A 20,430-nucleotide genomic window follows, 5' to 3' on the forward strand; every position below is an offset into this window, starting at 1 on the left:
ACCGCACCTGCCCCCCATTGCCAGCCCCGGGAGTCCCCACAGCCAGCCTTGGAGTCCCCCTGCCACCCCCCCCATCCTCCCTGCCAGCCCTGGGGCCCCTTCGCCAGCCTTGGGGTCCCCCCGAGACCCTCACAGCCCGCCACTCTCAGACCTGCCCGCTTACCGTCCCCTGCCCCCCGCCAGCCTTTCGGCCCTGAGCCCCTCACTGCCCCCGCGGCCCGGGGCCCCCTGCCAGCCTTGGGCTCCACTTTCCCAGCCCTGGGTCCCCCCGCTACCTCCAGTGCCCCAACTGCAAGACCTGCCCCCCTGCCGCCCCCCCACCGGCTCGCGGGCCCCCCTGTCGCCCCCCCACCAGCTGTTTCTCTTTCTCTTCCGTCCCCAGCGCGCTCCTTCCGCGAGTTCTCGGCCGGGCCCCGCCCGCTGCAGGGTGAGACCCCCCCGCCGGACCTCCTACACCCCCCGGACCCGCCGCCGGACCCCTGCACCCCCCGGCCCACCCCAGGGCCCGCCGCCTCTTCCCTACACCCCCGACCCACCCCAGCCCCCCCCCCCCCCCCCCCGCTGATCCCTCTGCTCTCCCCGGCTCGCCAGCCCCGTCGCCCCCTCTGCTCCACCCGACCCTTTTCCCGGCCCCCTCTTCACGCCCCCGCCCCACCCCCGGCTCACCCTGCACCCGCCTGCCCCCTGCACCCCCCCGGCTTGCCCCGGGGCCCACCCTGCACCCCCCGCCCCCTGCATCGCCAGGTCCGACCCCCGGGCAATGGGGGACCGGGGTACAGGGCTGTGGGCGCGGCGTGGGGGATCAGGGTACGGGGTCTGTCCAGGGGAGATTGGGGTACGGGGAAGCTGGTATGGGTGGGGGCTGGTTCGGGATATCAGGGTACAGTGGGGGGCTGGCTGGGGGGTATTGGGGTATGGGTGGGGGCTGGCTCGGGATATCAGGGTACAGTGGGGGGCTGGCTGGGGGGTATTGGGGTATGGGTGGGGGCTGGCTCGGGATATCAGGGTACAGTGGGGGGCTGGCTGGGGGGTATTGGGGTATGGGTGGGGGCTGGCTCGGGATATCAGGGTACAGTGGGGGGCTGGCTGGGATATCGGGTTAAGGGTGGGGGCTGGTTGCAGGAATCTGGGTACGGGGGGTTGGTTGCAGGGATCGGGGGGTATGGAGGGGCTGGCCGGGGGATATTGGGGTATGAGTGGGGGCTGGCTTGGGATGTCTGGGTACAGTGGGAGGCTGGCTGGGGATATCGGGGTACAGGGGGGGCCGATTGCAGAAATACAGGGGCCGGCTGGGGATAGCTAGGTATAGTGGAAGGCTTGCTGGGGGATATTGGGGTACAGCAGGGGGCTGGTTGCAGGAATTGGGGTACAGGGGCTGGCTGGGTATATCGGGGTACAGTGGAAGGCTGGCTGGGGATACTGAGGTCCAGGGGGCCGGTTGCAGGAATCGAGTTACAGGGGCTGGCTGGGGATATCGGGGTACGGGGAGTTGGTTGCAGGAATCGGGGAATGGGTGGAGAATATCTGGGTACGGGTGAGGGCTGGCTGGGGATATCGGGGTATGGGGGTTGGTTGCAGTGATCGGGATATGGGGACCGGCTGGGGATACTGGGGTATGGGGGGTTGGTTCCAGGGATCAGGGTATGAGTGGGGAATATCTGGGTACGGGTGAGGGCTGGCTGGGGATATCGGGGTACGGGGGGTTGGTTGCAGGGATCAGGGTACGGTGGGGAATATCTGGGTACGGGTGAGGGCCGGCTGGGGATATCGGGGTACGGGGGTTGGTTCCAGGGATCAGGGTATGAGTGGGGAATATCTGGGTACGGGTGAGGGCCGGCTGGGGATATCGGGGTACGGGGGTTAGTTCCAGGGATCAGGGTATGAGTGGGGAATATCTGGGTACGGGTGAGGGCTGGCTGGGGATATCAGGGTACGGGGGTTTGGTTCCAGGGATCAGGGTATGAGTGGGGAATATCTGGGTACGGGTGAGGGCCGGCTGGGGATATCGGGGTATGGGGGGTTGGTTCCAGGGATCAGGGTATGGGTGGGGAATATTGGGTACAGGTGAGGGCTGGCTGGGGATATCGGGGTATGGGGGTTGGTTGCAGGGATCGGGATATGGGGACCGGCTGGGGATACTGGGGTATGGGGGATTGGTTGCAGGGATCGGGGTATGGGTGGGAAAAAACTGGGTACGGGTGAGGGCTGGCTGGGGATAAAGAAGTCCAGGGGGGCTGGTTGCGGGAATCGGGTATGGGGGCTGGCTGGGGATATTAGGGTACGGGTGGGGGCTGGCTGGGGATATGGAGGTCCGGGGGGACCGGCTGCAGGAATCGGGGTATGGGGGCAGCAGGTTAACCCTTCGCTCTCCCCCAGGCCGGGTCATGGCGCAGGCGGTCCCCCCCCTCGGGGAGCCCCAGTTCCTGCAGCTGCGGGAGGAGTTGGTGCAGGCGCTGGCCCAGAGCCCGGTGGATCTGCACCCCGAGACTGTCCAGCTGCTGGTCGAGGCCCCCCTGCCCCCACACGTCAAGTACCGGGAGATTGACGCCCAGGGCATCCTCCGTGCCAACATGCAGGGGCAGGTAGTGCTGGGCTGGGGGGAGGACATGGGGGGCAGGTGGAGGGAGAGTTGGAGGGCAGGAATGGGGGACTGGGGAGGGGGTGTTGGGGGGCAAATGGGGGGTGAGGGCGTTAGTGGTAGGGCTGGGGGCTGGGGAGGGGGCATTGGGGGGCAAATGGGGGGCATGGGGGATTTGGGGAGGAGGAGTGGGGGGCTGGGGAGGGGAGGAGCCATTGGGGCGGATGTGGGGGGGAGTTGGGGGCAGGAGTGGGGGGTTGGGGAGGGGAAGGGGGAAGATGGCAGGTGGGGGAAGTTGGGGACAGGAATGAGGGGCTGGGGAGCAGGTGTTGGGGGCAGATGGCAGGTGGGGGAGTTGGGGGGCGGGCCTGGGGAGCAGGCGTTGGGGGCAGATGGCAGGTGGGGGAGTTGGGGGCAAGAATGAGGGGCTGGGGAGCGGGCGTTGGGGGCAGATGGCAGGTGGGGGGGAGTTGGGGGGCGGGGCTGGGGAGGGGAGGGGGCATTGAAGGCACTGAAGGGGGTCAGCAGCAGCGGGGCTGGGATGGGGGTTGGGGTTGTAAGAGGGGGACTGGGAGGGTGAGAGGGGATGGGGCAGAGGCAGGAGGGGTAGAGGGGCTCTGCGGGAGGGGCAGAGTCAGGGGTGGGGGAGGGATTGGGGAGCTCTGGGTGGGAGCGGAGGGGCAGAATGGGGGGCTCCTGGCAGGAGGGGAGTTGGGGGGGAAAAGGGGGGCAGGGTCTCCGCTCTGGGCTGCCCCTCATGCCCCCCATTGCTCCCCAGCCCCCGGCCTGCCTGCGAACCATCTCCACAGCCCTCAACATCCTGGAGAAATACGGGCGCAACCTACTGAACCCCCTGAAACCCCGCTACTGGCGCGGGGTCAAGTTCAACAACCCCGTCTTCCGCAGCACGGTCGACGCCATCCAGGTGGGACCTCGGCCCCCGGGCCTCCCTAAGCCCCCAGTGCCCCGAACCCCCCCCCCGGCCCCTCTCCCCAGGGCCCAGATCGCCCAGCCCCTGACCCCCCCGAATCCCCCAGCCTGTGGACTCCCTGGCCCCAGATCACCCAGCTACACTGAACCCCCCAGGATTGCCCAGCCCCCCCGAACCGCAGTACCCAACAAACTTGGCTTTTTCAGCATGGATGAAGCCAGGTGAGACCCCCAAATACGCGTTCTGGTCTGCGGAATCCCCCCAGCTCCTGAACCCCACTCACTCCCTGTACGCCAATATCCAATAACCCCATATTCTGCAGCAGGGTCGACACCATACAAGTGAAAGCCCGAACCCCCAACCCCAAATCTCCCAGACCTGCGATACCAACACCACCGTCCCCCCCCAATCTCCCAGCCCCCCAGTTACCAACACCCTGCCCCCTAATCTCCCAGCCCCCCAGTTACCGACACCCCCGTCCCCTGAATCTCCCAGCCCCCCAGTTACCAACACCCTGCCCCCTAATCTCCCAGCCCCCCAGTTACCGACACCCCAGCCCCCTGAATCTCCCAGCGCCCCAGTTACCGATACCCCCTCAATCTCCCAGCCCCCCAGGTACCGACACCCCCGCCCCCTCAATCTCCCAGCCCCCCATTTACTGACACCCCCGCCCCTCAACCTCCCAGCCCCCCAGGTACCGACACCCTAGTTCAGAGGTGGGCAAACTATGGGCTGCGGGCCACACCCGGCCCATGGGACTGTCCTGCCCGGCCCCTCCCCTGCTGTCTGGCTGCTCGAGCCGGGCGGCGCGGCTCAGGGGTGAACACAGAGTGCCCTGGCCGGCCCCCGGCACTCGGGCAGCTCAGCGCCGGTGCCCCCCGCAGCGGGGGTGGGGTGAGCAGGGAGGGAGGCTCACCCGCAGCCTCCGGGGAGCAGGCGGGGGGTGCAGGTGGTGGGAGCGCAGGGAACGTGGCGGGAGGACGCAGGAGGACACCGGGCGGCCGCGCAGCCGGGTGGAGAGAAGCGGTGCTTTGAAGGGGAAACCGCCCCCTCTCTCTGGCTGTGCGGCTGCCCCTGCTCTTTCTGAGTCCTCCGCCGTGTTCGCAGGGCCACATTCCCAAAGGAGCTGGGGGGGTGCCAGGGGGCCGTTAGGGGTGGGAGGTCCCGGGGGGTGGTTAGGGGCAGGGGGGTCCCGGGAAGGGGGGGGGCAGGGGTCAAGGAGCAGGGGGGTTGGATGGGTCAGGAGTTCTGAGGGGGGCAGTCAGGGGCCGGGAAGTGGGAGGGGGCACATAGGGGGCGGGGGCCAGGCTGTTTAGGGGGGGCACAGCCTTCCCTACCCAGCCCTCCATACCGTTTTGCAACCCCAATGTGGCCCTCGGGCAAAAAGTTTGCCCACCCCTGGTCTAGTTACATCCCAGCCCCCCTCCCCCCATATTTCCCAGTCCCGAAGGTACCGACACCCCCGTCCTCCCAGCCCCCCAGTTACTGACACCCCCGTCCCCTGAGCCTCCCAGCCCCGAAGGTACCGACACTCCCGTCCCCCCCAAATCTCCCAAACCCCCAGTTACTGACACCCCCATCCACCAACCTCCCAGCCCCAAAGGTACCGACACTCCCGTCCCCCCCAAATCTCCCAAACCCCCAGTTACTGACACCCCCATCCCCCGACCTCCCAGCCCCAAAGGTACCGACATCCCCGCCCCCTCAACCTCCCTGCCCTCCAGTTACTGACACCCCCATCCACCAACCTCCCAGCCCCAAAGGTACTGAAACCCCCATTCCCCCAAATCTCCCAAACCCCCAGTTACTGACACCCCCGTCCCCTGACCTCCCAGCCCCGAAGGTACCAACCTCCCAGCCCCCCAGTTACCAACAACTCCCGCCCCCTCAACCTCCCTGCCCTCCAATTACCGACACCCCCATCCCCCCCAAATCTCCCAAACCCCCAGTTAGACATCCCCGCCCCCCCAACCTCCCAGCCCCCCAGTTACCGACACCCTAGTTACACCCCAGCCCCCCGATCCCCCCCAGCCCTGGTTCTAACGCGGCTCCTCGCAGGGCGGGCGGGACGTGCTCCGTCTCTACGGCTACACGGAGCAGCAGCCGGACGGGCTGAGTTTTGCCGAGGGGCTGGAGGAGCCGGACGCCCGGCGCGTGGCCTCCGTCACCGTGGACGTGGTGCTGCTGAGGGCCGAGCTCAACATGCTGCTCTCGGTAGGGGGCGCCGGGGGACGGGGGGGGCTGGACGGGTAGGGCTGAGCAGGAGGTGCTGTGGGGAAGGGAGCAGGGTGGGGACAGGGTAGGGGGCTGAGCAGGGGGTGCTGTGGGGCAGGGTGGGGGCTGAGCAGGAGGTGCTGTGGGGAAGGGAGCAGGGTGGGGGCAGGGTAGGGGGCTGAGCAGGGGGTGCTGTGGGGCAGGGTGGGGGCTGAACAGGAGGTCCTGTGGGGCAGGGAGCGGGGTGGGGTGGGGGCTGGGCAGGGGGCACCGTAGGGCAAGGAGCGGGGTGGGGGCTGAGTCTCATTGTGTCGTTTCCATTTCAGAACAATCACCCGAACCCCGATATCCTGCAGGGAATGCTGCAGGGGGGGCAGGAGGTGAGGAGGGGCAAGTGGGAGGGGATCTGGGGGTGGAGGGCAGGGGCAGGGTTGGGAGAGGTAGGGCTGGGATGAGGCGTAGGGCTGGGCGGTCGGGTGGATCGAGGGGTTCGGCTGGGCCTGTCACCTCTTCATCTCTTCCAGGTGACCCTCATCCCGGACTCGGTGCCCGTCCATGACACGGCGCCCCCCGGAGCCTTGCCCCAGACGGGTACGTGCCACGGGGCGCCATGGGGAGTAGGGCACAGGGAGCTCTGTCTGTGAGGAGAGCACGGGGGGAGCCATGGGCCTGGGGAGTGGGGGTGCTGTGGGGCATGGAGGTGGCTCTGGCTGTCGGGGGTGCTGTGGGGCAGGGCGGTGGGGACTGGGAGCAGAGGAGCACCGGCTGGGGGACGCTGTGGGGAGAGGGCGGGGGCACTGTGGGGCTGGGGAGTGGGGGTGCTGTGGGGCACAGAGGGGGTTCTGGCTGTGGGGCAGGGCAGTGGGGACTGGGAGTGGGGGACCACTGGCTGGAGGACATGGGGGGGCTGGGCTGTGGGGTGATCCCTCTCTCCCACCCCCCAGGGCCAGCCCCCCCGGCCACCTGCCTGCTGTGTGGGATGGAGCCAGCGTCCCTGCTCTGCCCTGAATGCAACCAGAGTCTCTGCCCCGAATGCGACCGTCTCTTCCACAAACACCCAGCCCGGGCCCAGCACCGGCGCCTGTCCGTGGGGGAACTGGGCTTGGGGGCTGGGCCCCCTGCACAGAGGTAACGGGGATCCCCCTGAGCCACCCTGCCCCCAGGTATTGGAGCCCCCCACCCTGAGCCCCCCAGGATACAAGGACCCCCTGAACCCTGTTCTGCCCCCATAGAAGGGGCCCCCTCTGTGACCCCTGAGCCCCCGATAATGGGGACCCCCTGATCCCCCCCCAGGACTTGGGTCCCTCCTGAACCCTATTCTACCCCCAGGCAATACATGAATTATGATTACAAATGAATTGAAACATTGAAAATTACATTTGAAATAAAAATAAAGAAATGTAAAAAAAAAAAAAAAAAAAGAAGTTTCCTACTGAACTGGCCGTAATTCCTGAGCCGAAACGGTGATTCAAATGAACTGGCTCATTAAACTTTACGTTCCGAATGCGATTTCTTCTCCCTTTAACTCCCAGACTGCAAAATTAACAAATTACAGTCAAACTGCAGTCCGAGGGAATACAAAAATAAATAAATGGAAACTAAAACTAAAAATCACGGCTTTGCCCCAATACTCAGGAAAATCCCCCAAATCAGTGAGAGCTGGACCTGAAGCAGGACATTTCCGATGCTTTCGATGTTTTTTCTTCTTTGTTTAGTAACGCCCCCCCCCCCCCGAGATCAGGTGAATTGCAATTCAAAAAGAAATCAAGTGAAATTAAAAATTCAATTTCCAATCAAAATAAAAGCTGTCGATTTTTGACAACTGTTTCATAACAGCTTTGCCATAAAGCGACGTGCGTCTGATGCAGAACAGATCCCAGCAGCTAATCAAGGGGAAGTTTTCCATTTCCAACACGGTCGCTGATTTTCCTGGTTTTCTCTCTCGTTAAGAGAGACAATTATCAAATACACGAATGACCGTGAGAAAGAACAGCGGGTGAAATAAAAAACGAAACGCAAATTTCCTGGCAAATAAAACGCCAAGTGAACGAATTTGATTCAAAATTCACTACCAGAAAAGATTCAATTGAAAATAAAAATGAAAAATGTACATTCTAAAACCCAGGCTTGAATATTAATGACTAAAATGAAGAAAATGCCCCCCCCCGCCCCCCGAATTGGTGGCTCGATCATGGGCAGCAGTTTTCCGCGCTGGCTTTTTTAAATAAAAGCCCAAATTCTTGGGGGCCAACAGGTGCATCACAGGGGGGACCTGGCTCTCAGGGGGATCACCCAGCTGCCCACACCCCAACACAGCAAGTCAGTGAGGGGAACCCGCTCGCTCGCGGAGTACGGCCCCATTCAGACAACAGGCCCCCTCGTTTGGGGGACCCCCTGCCTGGCCCCAATCCCCCCTTCCCCCAGGTGTTGGGGTCCCCCTGCCTGATCCCCCACCTCTAGGTATTGGGGATCCTCTGCCTGACCCCAATCCCCCATCCCCCAGGTGTTGGGGTTCCCCTGCCTGATCCCCCACCTCTAGGTATTGGGGATCCTCTGCCTGACCCCAATCCCCCCTTCCCCAGGTGTTGGGGTCCCCCTGCCTGGCCTCTCAGTCACCCCGGCCCAGGTTTTGGAAAGCCCCTGCCTGGTCCCCCAGCCCCAGGTATTGGGGACCCCCAGACTGTTCTGACCCCCAACCCCCCAATCCCATTTCCAGGGCTCCTGGCCCTTTAAAACCCCAGAGGATTCTGGGACATTCCATTCGGTTGCCAGGAGAGGGCGACAGTTGCCCCAGAGCATTATGGGTCCCTGTTTGGGCCGGGCCAGGGGGGAGCAGAGGTGGGGGAGGGGAGGCGGGCTCACAAGGGGGCGGGGCACGGGCCGTGGGGAGGGGAGGGGAGGGGGGTCACAGGGGATGTAGGGGCCTGAGAGGGAATTTGGGGGTACAGGGGATGTATTGGGGTGTGGGGGTCTGTGGGAATATGGGGGTGCAGGGTGGGGGTGTGGGGAGGAGTGGGGATTTGGGGGGCAGGATGGGGGCTCTGGGGGGGAGGGTGGGGGTGTGGGGGGCTCTGGGGATTTGGGGGCAGGATGGGGGCTTTGGGGGGCAGGGTGGGGGCAGTGGGGGGCTGTGAGGATTGGGGTGCAAGAAGGGGAGTTGTGGGGATCTGGGGCACAGGGTGGGGGCATGGGGAGGTCTGTGGGGATTTGGGGGGCAAGATGGGGGCTCTGGGGATGCAGGGTGGGGGTGTGGGGATTTGGGGGTGCAGGGTGGGGGCAGTGGGGACTGTGAGGATGGGGGTGCAGGAATGGGGGGCTGTGAGGATCTGGGGTGCAGGATAGGGGTGAGGGGGCTGTGAGGATTTGGGGGCAGGGTGGGGGCTCTGGGGGTGCAGGGTGTGGGTGTGGGGAGGAGTGGGGATTTGGGGGTGCAGGGTGGGGGTGTGGGGAGGTATGAGATTGGGGTGCAGGACTGGGGGAGCTATGGGGATCTGGGGCGCAGGGTGGGGGCATGGGGAGGTCTGTGGGGATTTGGGGGGCCCCGCCCGTCTCTCTCACCCCCTTCTCTCTCCCCCAGCCTGTCCATGGTGCCGTCGGAGCCCCCAGTCGTCCGCCCGGCCCTGCCCCCCAAGCCGCGCCTGCCCTGGCGCTGTGCCGCCTGCCGTGCCCCCAACGAGGCACGGGCCGTGCTGTGCGTGGGGTGTGACCGGCCCCGGGGCTGCCCCACGCCCCCCAACCCCCCACCTGATGGGGACCCCCTCCGGGGGGGCTGGGCCTGCCAGACTTGCACCTTCCTTAACCCTGGCCCCACCGTGCTGTGCGCCGTGTGTGAGCGCCCCCGGCTGGCCGGCCGGCCCGGCGCCTCTGACCCCCAGCATCCCCCGGATGGCCCCCCCATGCCCATGCAGGTAAGGGGGCGGCGCCCCTCACTCCTGACCCGCTTCCCTGCTGGGCCCGGCCTCCCCCCCGGTGCCCCTCACTCCCGACCTCCGTTAACCCCTCGCTCCCCGCAGGCCAAGGGGGCCCCAGGCTGGAAGTGTGAACACTGCACCTTCTGGAACCAGCTGCCTGGGCGTGTGTGTGAGGTTTGCAACAGGACCAGCCAGCTTGGGGGCCCCCCCCAGGAAGAGAAGGGACCCCGGCGTCCGGGCAAGCCCCACCCCCTCTCACCAGAGGAGGTGGAGCGTCGGCGGCAGGAGAAGCTGCGAGAGGACGGGATGAAGCTGGTGGCCATGATCCGGGTGAGAGGCTCCTCCCCCTTTCCCGAGGCCCCTCCCCCTGCCCTTGAAAAACATCTGTAGACCCTACCTGCTCCCTGAATCCCCTTGAAGCTCCTCCCCCTCCTGTACCCGTCTCCCATGCAGGCCCCGCCCCTCTTCTGCACAGGCCAACCAGACTCTTTACTTTCCATCACTGGGGCGGAGCCAGCAGGATAACTCCTAACACTGCCCTCTTCCAGACGAGGAGGCGGAGCTCTTTCTAACCCCACCCTCCCCAGGAGGTGGGGCTCTCTCTAACCCTGCCCTCTCCCAGAAGAGGAGGTGGGGCTCCCTTTAACCCCGCCCTCTCCCTGAAGAGGAGGCGGAACTCTCTCTAACCCTAGCCTCTCCCCAGGAGGCGGAGCTGGCAGGCGTGCCCCCAGAGGAAGTGGGGGCGGCGCTGCGGTACTCAGGAACAGAGCTGCCCCTGCCCTGGCTACGCTCGGAGCTGCCCGCGGTGCTGGACGCGGTGGTGGAACAGGCCACGGAGCAGGGGGCAGGCGCCGAGCTGGGCGCCATCACCCAGCAGGAGGCTCGCGCCGCCTGGACCCAGAGCCAGGGCGACGTGGACGAGGCCGTGAGCCGCTGCCTGAGCGCCCGGCGCAGCAAGGTGGGGGCAGGGCCAAGGGGCGGGAATTGTGGGGGGAGGGGCTTGGATGGGAGTGGAGGGGCAGAGCTTGTGGGGCAGGGTGGGGCCTGGGGAGGGGTGGGGTGGGGAGGGGCTTGGATGGGAGGGGAGAGGCCGGGCTTGTGGGGCAGGGAAGGGCCTGGGGAGGGGCAGGACCTGAGGAGGTGAAGGGTGGGGACTAGGAGGGGTAAAGGGTTCTGAGGCAGGGGAAGGGGAGGGCTTGAGGGGTGGGGCCTGGGAGCTGTGCGGCTTGTGGGGAGGGGCGGGGCTTATGGAGAGGGGTAGGGCCTGGAAGGGGCTTATGGAGGAGAGGAGGGGCTCATTGGGAGGGACAGGTCCTGGGAGGGGCATGGCTTGTGGGGAGGGGCAGGGCCTGGGAGGGGCGGGGATGGTTGGGCAGGGTCCCATCTCTCCCCCCTGCAGGTGCGGGAGCTGGCGGCGCTGGGGTTCGGGGAGCGGGGGCCAGTGCTGCAGGCGCTCTACCAGAACGGGGGCGACCTGTGGGGGGCCCTGACGGAGCTGCAGCGCCTCCAGCTGGAGCCATTCCACCGGCGCATGTGGGAGCCGGCCGAGCCCGAGATCGACTTCCATGCGCCCGACCGGCAGGTCAGAGCCGGGGGTGGGGAGATCGGGGGGGGGGGGGATCTGGGGAAAGTCTGGGGGTGGGAGCAAGGGGGGAACCAGGGGGCATGGGGGGCCATGGGGGATGCAGGTGGGGGGGAACCAGGGGGCATGGGGGGCCCATGGGAGATGCGGGGGGGGATGCAGGCAGGGGGGAACCAAGGGGCCATGGGGGCTGCGGGCGGGGAGAACTGTGGGGTGTGGGGGGACCCAGGGGTGCTGACACCCTCTCCCCTCAGGCACTGCTGCGGCGGCTGCTGGCCTCGCTGGCGCTGCCCAGCTGGGGGCGGGCGGAACTGGTTCTGTCGCTGGTGCGGGAGCAGGAGGTGGTGGAGAACCGGGGGAGGCCGGCGGCCTTGGCCGACATCGTAGACGCCGTGCGGGCCTCCCCCGACCGCGACTTCATCAAACGCCTGCTCAACTGGGAGTGCGCTGTGTGCGGCTGGGCGTTTCCCCGCAACCAGGTACCCCCGCCGGGCACTGCACCCCCCTGCCGGCCGGGCACGATCTCCCCGCCGGGCACTGCCACCCCCTGCCGGCCGGGCACGACCCCCCACCCCACTCCCGCCGGGCACTGCCAACCCTGCTGGCCAGGCACGATCCCCCCACCGGGCACTGCACCCCCCTGCCGGCCGGGCACGATCCCCCCGCCGGGCACTGCCACCCCCTGCCGGCCGGGCACAACCCCCACCCCACCCCCGCCGGGCACTGTACCCCCCTGCTGGCTGGGAATGATCCCCCCGCCGGGCACGGCCAACCCTACTGGCCAGGCACGATCCCCCCGCCGGGCACGGCCAACCCTACTGGCCAGGCACGATCCCCCCGCCGGGCACTGCACCCCCCTGCCGGCTGGGCACGATCCCCCCGCTGGGTACGGCCACCCCCTGCTGGGCAGAAGCGACACCCCACCCCACCCTACCCCCGCCGGGCACTGCACCCCCCTGCTGGCCGGGCACAATCCCCCCACCGGACACTGCCAACCCTGCCGGCCGGGCACGATCCCCCCGCCGGGCACTGCCACCCCCTGCTGGCCAGAAACGACACCCCACCCTACCCCCGCCGGGCACTGCCAACCCTGCCGGCCAGGCACGACCCCCCCCCGCCGGGCACTGCCACCCCCTGCTGGCCAGAAACGACACCCCACCGCACTCTACCCCCGCCGGGCACTGCACCCCCCTGTGCTGGCTGGGCCTGTCTCCGGTCCCACACCTGCGGCGTTCCCGCCGCCGAATTGCCGCCAAAAGCCCCCTGACTGCCGTGCTTGGGGCAGCAAAATACATAGAGCCGCCCCTGGCGGGACCCCCAGCCAGGCTTGTCCCATCCTTCCTCCGCCAACCAGTCGCATCCCCCTCCCCTCCGCCGGCCGGGAGCGTCCCCCTTTCATGAGCCTGGTGGGTCCCCCCAAGATACGTCCACCCAGCAGACATCCCTCCCTCTGTGTCCCTCCCGTGTGTCCCCCCGAGATGCGTCTTCCCCGACAGGCCAATTCCCGGCCCCGTCTGAGCCGCGTCCCCCCCAGACACATCCCCCCCACAGCTGGCCAATTCCCGGCCCCGTCTGAGCCGCGTCCCCCCCAGACACATCCCCCCCAACAGCTGGCCAATTCCCAGCCCCGTCTGAGCCGCGTCCTCCCCAGACACATCCCCCCCGCAGCTGGCCAATTCCCGGCCCCGTCTGAGCCGCGTCCCCCCCCCAGACACATCCCCCCAACAGCTGGCCAATTCCCAGCCCCGTCTGAGCCGCGTCCCCCCCAGACACATCCCCCCCGCAGCTGGCCAATTCCCAGCCCCGTCTGAGCCGCGTCCTCCCCAGACACATCCCCCCAACAGCTGGCCAATTCCCGGCCCCGTCTGAGCCGCGTCCCCCCCAGACACATCCCCCCCACAGCTGGCCAATTCCCGGCCCCGTCTGAGCCGCGTCCCCCCCCAGACACATCCCCCCCAACAGCTGGCCAATTCCCGGCCCCGTCTGAGCCGCGTCCTCCCCAGATGCAGTCGCTGACGTCCTGCGAATGCACCATCTGTCCCGATTGCTTCGCCCAGCACTTCACCATCGCTGTGAAGGAGAAACACATCACGGACCTGGTGTGTCCGGCCTGCGACGCGCCCGACCTGAGCGACGAGGCCGAACTGCTGGGCTACTTCTCCACGCTGGACATCCAGGTACGGGGCCCAAGAGCCCCCGCAATCTCCTGGGGACCCCCAAACCTCCCAGGGGCCCCTATACCCTCTCTGAGTCCCCCCAATCCCCTGAGGCCTCCCCGAACCTCCCTGAAATTCCCCCAAGCCCCCAACCCAACCTACTTCTCCATGCTGGACATCCAGCTCCCCGGAGCCCCCCAAACCCCTGAACTCCCCTGAGCACTCCAAATGCCCAACCCCCCCAAATCCAGTGGACATGCAGGTTCTGGGAGACCCCAAAGCCCACTCCCACCCCCAGTTCCCCTGAACCCCCACAGCTGTGGCCCTCATGCCCAGGTATTGGGGTGACCCTGCGCCCCATCCCCACACACTCCCAGGGGTGAGCACCCCATCCCATGCCTGGGAGCCCCCTGCACCCAGCCTCAGGGGTGGGGCACCCCAAAAAGGCAGGGGAGCTCCAGAAGCCCCTGCTCACCCCTCCCCTTCCTCCCCCAGCTCCGCGAGTGCCTGGACCCCGAGATCTACGAACTGTTCAGCAAGAAGCTGACGGAGCGTGAGCTCATGCGGGACCCCAAGTTCCAGTGGTGCACCCACGTGAGTGGGTGGGGCCCCAGGGCCAGGGGCGGGGCCAAGCCAGAATGCTGGGGGGGGTCAGAGTGCCAGGGCGGGGCCAGAATGCTGGGGGCGGGGTCTCAGTGCCAGGATGGGGCCAGAACTCAGGGGGCGGGGCCAGTGGACAAGGGTTGGGGCTGGGGGCGGGGCCAGAATCCCAGGGGACGGGGTGGGGCGCACAGGGCAGGGGGGTTTGGTGGGGGGGAAGAGGAGGTGTGTGACAGGGGAGGGGTCATTGGCGGGGGCCTGTGGGGGTCTCTTGGGGGGCATCTGAGGGGGGAGTCTCTGGGGGGAGACTGTGGTGGTTTCTCGGGGGGGCTGTGGGGGTCTCTCGGAGGGCCTCCCTCTCTCTCTCACCCCCCCTTTCCCTCTCCAGTGCTCGTTCGGGTTCATCTACGAGTCGGAGCAGGCGGCCGCCCAGTGTCCCCAGTGCAACCAGAGCTTCTGCGTCCACTGCAAGCGTGCGGTGAGGGGAGGCTGGGGGGGCTGGAGGGGAGGGGGCGGGGCCTTGAGAAGTGGGGGACAAGGACAAGAGGCAGAAGCTCCAGTGTCGGGTAGTTCCGCAGGCTCTGGCGGGGTCCGGCTAGGCAGAGTGTGTGTGGGGGCTGGGCATGGAGGACCGGGGGGGCTGTGTGGGTGGCGGGGGGGGATGAGGCCATGCTGACCCCCACATCTCCCCCCGCAGTGGGAGCCGCAGCACCAGGGCCTGTCTTGCCAGGAGTTCCAGGAGTGGAAGAGAACCAACGACCCCCAGTACCAGGCACAGGGGCTGGCGGTGTACCTGCAGGAGAATGGAATCGGTGAGCTCCCCCTGCTCCCCCCCACAGCCCCCCATCCCCCCAACCCACCCCCCAGTACCACGCACAGAGGCTGGCGGTGTACCTGCAGGAGAATGGAATCGGTGAGCTCCCCCTGCTCCCCCCCACAGCCTCCCATCCCCCCAACCCACCCCCCAGTACCACGCACAGGGGTTGGCAGTGTACCTGCAGGAGAATGGAAACGGTGAGCCCCCCCTGTTCCGCCCCACAGCCCCCCATTCCCACAGCCCCCCAGTACCACGCGCAGGGGCTGGCACTGTACCTGCAGGAGAACGGAATCGGTGAGCCACCCCTATTCCCCCCCACAGCCCCCCAACCCGCCCCCCAGTACCAGGCGCAGGGGCTGGCAGTGTACCTGCAGGAGAATGGAATCGGTGAGCCCCCCCTGTTCCCCCCCACAGCCCCCCATCCCCACAACCTGCCCCCCAGTACCAGGCGCAGGGGCTGGCGGTGTACCTGCAGGAGAATGGAAACGGTGAGCCCCCCCTCTTCCGCCCCACAGCCCCCCAGTACCACGCGCAGGGGCTGGCACTGTACCTGCAGGAGAACGGAATCGGTGAGCCACCCCTATTCCCCCCCACAGCCCCCCAACCCGCCCCCCAGTACCAGGCGCAGGGGCTGGCGCTGTACCTGCAGGGGAATGTAATCGGTGAGCCCCACCGTTCCCCCCTACAGCCCCCCATCCCCCCCAACCCGACCCTCAGTACCAGGTGCAGGGGCTGGCGCTGTACTTGCAGGAGAACGGGATCGGTGAGCCCCCCCGTCGCTCCGCACACACTCCAAGCCCCCCTACTCCTTGGCCCCCTCTCCCAGTGTCCCCCCCCCAGGGGCTGCTGGGTTGTGGGGTGGCTCCTGCCCCCCTGTTGACTCCCCCCCACCTCTCTCTCACCAGCCTGCCCCAAGTGCAAGTTCCCATACGCGCTGGCCCGGGGAGGCTGCATGCACTTCCAGTGCTCCCAGTGCCGGCACCACTTCTGCAGCGGCTGCTACGGGGCCTTCCACACCAAGAACGTAAGGGGGCCGGGGGGGCTGTGTTGTGGGATTGTTGCGGGGGGGGGGTGGGTTTGTTGTGGGATTGTTGGGTGTTGTATTGTGGGGTTATCAGGTGGTGTGTTCTGTTGGGTGTGGTGTTGGGGGGGGACAGGGGTTGTGGTGTGGGGTTGTCAGCGCGGCTGTTGTGGGGCTCTCAGGGGTTGTGGGGGGACACAGAGGTTGTGTTGTAGGGTTGTTGGGTGGGTTGCTGTGGGGGTGTTGGGTTTGTTGGTAGGTGTTGGATAGGGAATGGGGTAGTATTGTAGGGTTGTTAGGGGTGTTGGCTTGGTTGCTGGGTGTTGGGTGGGGTTGGGAGTTGTGGTGTGGTGCAGGGTTGTCGGGTGTGGGTTTTGGGTTGGTTGCTGGGTGTGGGATTGTCAGGGGTTGTGGGGGGGGGAAGGAGCTTTTGTTGTAGGATTGTTAGGTGGGGTGGTTGTCAGGGTGTTGGGTTAGTTGTTGGGTGTGGGGGTGTCGGAGGTTGTGCAAGAGTTGGGGTTTGTGTTGTAGATTGTTGGGTTTATTGTAGGTATTGGGTGGGGAATGGGGGTAGGGTTGTTAGGGGGTGTTGGGTTGGTTGCTGGGTGTTGGGTGGGGATGGGGGTTGTGGTGTGGGGTTGTCGGTTGTGGGTATTGGGTTGGCTGTTGGGTGTGGGGGTGTCGGAGGTTGTGCAGGAGTTGGGGTTTGTGTTGTAGATTGTTGGGTTTTATTGTAGGTATTGGGTGGGGAATGGGGGTAGGGTTGTTAGGGGGTGTTGGGTTGGTTGCTGGTGTTGGGTGGGGATTGGGGATGTGGTGTGGTGGGGGGTTGTCGGATGTGGGTGTTGGGTTGGGTGTGGCGCTGTCGGGGATTGTGGTGTTGTGGCGGGTTGGGTTGGGCTGTCAGAGGGTTGGGGTGTAGAGAAAATCTCTGTATTTATCTCTATAAATCTTTATGACATTGCATCTTGCATGATGTTATTTTGTATTTCATATGACTTGGCCTTGTGCCTCTCTATTTTCATACAACTTTGGATTAGATCCTGTATAGAAAATTGGTAGAAAACTTTGTATCAAATGTTCTAGCCCCAAAGGCTAGTCTAGTTAAAGTAAAAGAAACGTGGGCCTTTTTGCTAGAAGTAGAATAAGCTCTTCCCCCACTCGGTAATCAATTGCCCCATTGACTGAATGAGGTGTGAATGAGTGAGGCTTGGAAGACCCCCACCTCCGGACACCTACAACAGTTGGAGAGGGCTGGGAGCCAGAGCAAAGGACAATCCAAGTCCTCAGGTGGGCCCAGTAAAGAAGAGCGGACATATTGACGGCCTCCGGGATTACAAGCGAGCACCTGCTTCAGAAAACCCCTCTTGGAGCAGCACTGGGACAACACCTAGAGAAGAGCAGCACAAAGACCGGCGGACGCAGACCGGCGGACGCAGACACAGATTTTGAATCTGGTCTAGATTTGCATAAGAGGAAAGCTGCTATAAAAGTGAGGTGTCTTGCAGAGGACCCCGGGTCTCGTCTTGTCACCATCGGAGCATCAATCCGGATCGGGAGAAGCCCGGCTCCACCCCCTCCCCCATCTAACTCACCTGGCCAGTGCAGTTAATGGAGCAACTCGTTGGTAACAACAGCAAGACGGAGAGAGAGAGTGTGTGTGTGTGTGTGTGTGTGTGTGTGTGAATGCATGACTGTGCTATAGATATCTCATGTGCATATCATAGAGTATTAATTGATTCCTGTATTACTAAGAAATGTGGCGTTTTGCCTTAATCCCCCTGAAAAGATCCTGTATAGTACTTTGAGTACAACAGTGGGGGGGGAATAGGTTTGTGTGGTAGGGTTATTGGGTGGGGTGTTGGGTTGTTGCTGGGTTTTGGCCAGGGATGGGGGTTGGTCGTTGGGTGTGGGGATGCGGGGGGAACGGGGGTTGTGCTGTTGTGTAGCGGTGTCTCTCCTCTCCCCCCCAGAAATGCACGGTGCCCTCGTGCCCGGTTCGCCAGTCCCTGCACGGGCACCACCCCCGCGACTGCCTCTTCTACCTGCGTGACTGGGACGTGGAGCGGCTGCAGCACCTCCTGCAGGTCAGAGGGTGCGGGGGGGATCCGGGGGCAGGGGGATGGGCCCTGAGGGGCGTTGGGGAGACAGGGCTGGGGGTGAGTGGCGGGGATCCGGAGGCAGGGGGATGGGCCCTGAGGGGTGTTGGGGAGACAGGGCTGGGGGTGACTGGGGGGATCCAGGGGGATGGGCCCTGAGGGGTGTTGGGGAGACAGGGCTGGGGGTGACTGGGGGGATCCAGGGGGATGGGCCCTGAGGGGTGTTGGGGAGACAGGGCTGGGGGTGACTGGGGGGATCCAGGGGGATGGGCCCTGAGGGGTGTTGGGGAGACAGGGCTGGGGGTGAGTGGGGGGGATCCAGGGGCAGGGGGATGGGCCCTGAGGGGCGTTGGGGAGACAGGGCTGGGGATGAGTGGGGGGGATCCGGGGGCAGGGGGATGGGCCCTGAGGGGCGTTGGGGAGACAGGGCTGGGGGTGAGTGGCGGGGATCCGGGGGGCAGGGGGATGGGCCCAGAGGGGCGTTGGGGAGACAGGGCTGGGGGTGACTGGGGGGATCCAGGGGGATGGGCCCTGAGGGGTGTTGGGGAGACAGGGCTGGGGGGTAAGTGGGGGGGATCCAGGGGCAGGGGGATGGGCCCTGAGGGGCGTTGGGGAGACAGGGCTGGGGGTGACTGGGGGGATCCAGGGGGATGGGCTCTGAGGGGTGTTGGGGAGACAGGGCTGGGGGTGACTGGGGGGATCCAGGGGGATGGGCCCTGAGGGGTGTTGGGGAGACAGGGCTGGGGGTAAGTGGGGGGGATCCGGGGGCAGGGGGATGGGCCCTGAGGGGTGTTGGGGAGACAGGGCTGGGGGTGAGTGGGGGGGATCCAGGGGCAGGGGAATGGGCCCTGAGGGGCATTGGGGAGCCTGGGCTGGGGGTGACTGGGGGGATCTGGGGGCAAGGGGATGGGCCCTGAGGGCCGTTGGGGAGCCTGGGCTGGGGATGACTGGGGGGAATCCGGGGCGATGGGCCCTGAGGGGTGTTGGGGAGACAGTGCCGGGGGTGACTGGGGGGGATCCAGGGGCAGGGGTGATTGGGGGGGGGAGCAGGGGGTTGGGGGAGCAGGGGCCTGACCATTGGGGGGCAACCGTGGGTCTCACTCTTGACACCCCCCCCAGGATAACGGCGTTGTCTTCAACACAGAGCCCCCCACTGGGACCCGGCCAGCGCCTGGAGGTGAGAGCAGGGGATTGTGGGTAACCGGGCAGTCAGGTAAATGGGCGGAGATCGGCCCCTGGGCAGGAGATTGTGGGTAACCGGGTGTCCCTGGGCGATGCTCTGGAGCTGCTCCCCACGAAGCCAGGCAGGAATCGGGGGGAGCCTCCTCTCTCGGAGCCAACTGTCTCCAGGGCCAGACGCTCACACGGCTTCACCTTCCTGGGTCTGACCCCGGAGCATCCAGCATCCCCTGCCCCACCGTGCGCTTCCCACAGCGAGTCCACCCGGGTGGGGTCCTGGGGGGGCCAGAGGGCCCTGCCCCCCGACTCCGCAGTCAGACGTGACTATCAGCCAGCTCCAAACTGAGGCCTTGGCTACACTGGCAATTCACAGCACTGCAACTTGCTGCGCTCAGGGGTGTGAAACCCCCCCCCCCCCGAGCGCAGAGTGCAGCGCTGTAAAGGAGAGGGGGAGTACTTGCAGCGCTGCGACTACACTCGCGCTTCACAGTGCTGCCCCGCAGCGTTGTGAATCTGCGAGTGTAGCCGAGGCCTGAAACTCTCCAGCCCCTCCCCTGCCTTTGTCTCTTTCCGGGCTAGGTCACCTGAGCCCTTTGTTCTCCAGCACCTTCACTTGGCACCTTGCAGGGGAGGGCCCAGGCCATTGGTTGCCAGGAGACAGGGCGTCGGCCATTCGCTGTGCAGACACCATCACACCTGCCCTCTAGAGCTCTGCACCAATCACACCCCTGATCCCCCCACCTAGATCCTTAAGAACTGCCTAGGGGAAACTGAGGCACTCACACAGTATTCAGAGAGAACATTAAGAACATTCTCACTTTGTCACACCGGGCAAGGGATTGTGGGTAACTGGGCAGAGACCGGCCCCTGAGCAGGGGATTGTGGGTAACCTGGCAATCCCCCCCCCCCAGCAGGGGATTATGGGTAACTGGGCGGGGATCGACCCCTGGGCAGGGGATTAGGGGTGACCAGGTGAGATTGGCCCCTCCCCGGGCAGCGGATTGTGGATAGCCGGGGTGCTGGCGTTACCCATCATGCCGTGCCTGCCAGGTGGCTGCCGCGTGATGGAGCAGAAGGAGATCCTGGCCAGGCTGCGGGACGAGGCCTGCGGGAAGGAGACGCCCCCCGGCTACGCCGGCCTCTGCGAGTAAGTGGGGGGGGGGGGCTGTGGGGCATTGGGGTGGTCAGGAGGACTGGAGTGGAGGGGCGTTATGTGGGAGATTGAGGGGTCAGGGAGGCTGGGGGGCTTGGGAAATTAGAAGGACTAGGGATGTGGGGGGCTGGTGAATCGGAGGCTGGGGGGATGCGTGGGGCGGGGGTCGTTGGGAGATCTGGGGGGACA

At 65.8% G+C, this 20,430-nt stretch overlaps 1 protein-coding gene across 2 annotated transcripts; it reads left to right on the forward strand.

The window, feature by feature from the left end:
- The first annotated feature begins 268 nt into the window (after positions 1-268).
- RNF31 (ring finger protein 31) lies at positions 269-20,254 on the forward strand. 2 transcript variants are annotated; one of them, XM_065565326.1, is made up of 20 exons: positions 269-427; positions 2,377-2,582; positions 3,357-3,503; positions 5,568-5,723; positions 6,050-6,103; positions 6,248-6,314; positions 6,668-6,851; positions 9,301-9,631; positions 9,737-9,964; positions 10,338-10,592; positions 11,034-11,216; positions 11,471-11,695; positions 13,220-13,393; positions 13,868-13,966; positions 14,361-14,450; positions 14,670-14,784; positions 15,695-15,813; positions 17,784-17,897; positions 19,029-19,086; positions 20,139-20,254. In XM_065565326.1, exons 2-20 carry the CDS (start codon positions 2,385-2,387, stop codon positions 20,237-20,239), a joined length of 2,898 nt encoding a protein of 965 aa, XP_065421398.1. In that variant the 5' UTR covers positions 269-427; positions 2,377-2,384; the 3' UTR covers positions 20,240-20,254. The 2 variants fall into 2 exon arrangements, with proteins under 2 accessions (XP_065421398.1, XP_065421399.1); XM_065565327.1 differs by lacking the exon at positions 269-427 and adding an exon at positions 786-807.
- Positions 20,255-20,430: the final 176 nt, after the last annotated feature.

This window comes from Chrysemys picta, chromosome 13 (genome assembly GCF_011386835.1).
Source record: "Chrysemys picta bellii isolate R12L10 chromosome 13, ASM1138683v2, whole genome shotgun sequence".
In the NCBI taxonomy this organism is placed as follows: Eukaryota; Metazoa; Chordata; order Testudines; family Emydidae; genus Chrysemys; species Chrysemys picta.

Excerpts from the sequence above, each read along its gene's own strand:
- RNF31 (XM_065565326.1), top strand. The coding sequence starts at position 2,385 with ATGGCGCAGGCGGTCCCCCCCCTCGGGGAGCCCCAGTTCCTGCAGCTG. Across the intron at positions 6,104-6,247 it reads TGCTGCAGGGGGGGCAGGAG|GTGACCCTCATCCCGGACTC; the intron begins GTGAGGAGGGGC and ends CATCTCTTCCAG. Across the intron at positions 13,394-13,867 it reads TCTCCACGCTGGACATCCAG|CTCCGCGAGTGCCTGGACCC; the intron begins GTACGGGGCCCA and ends TTCCTCCCCCAG.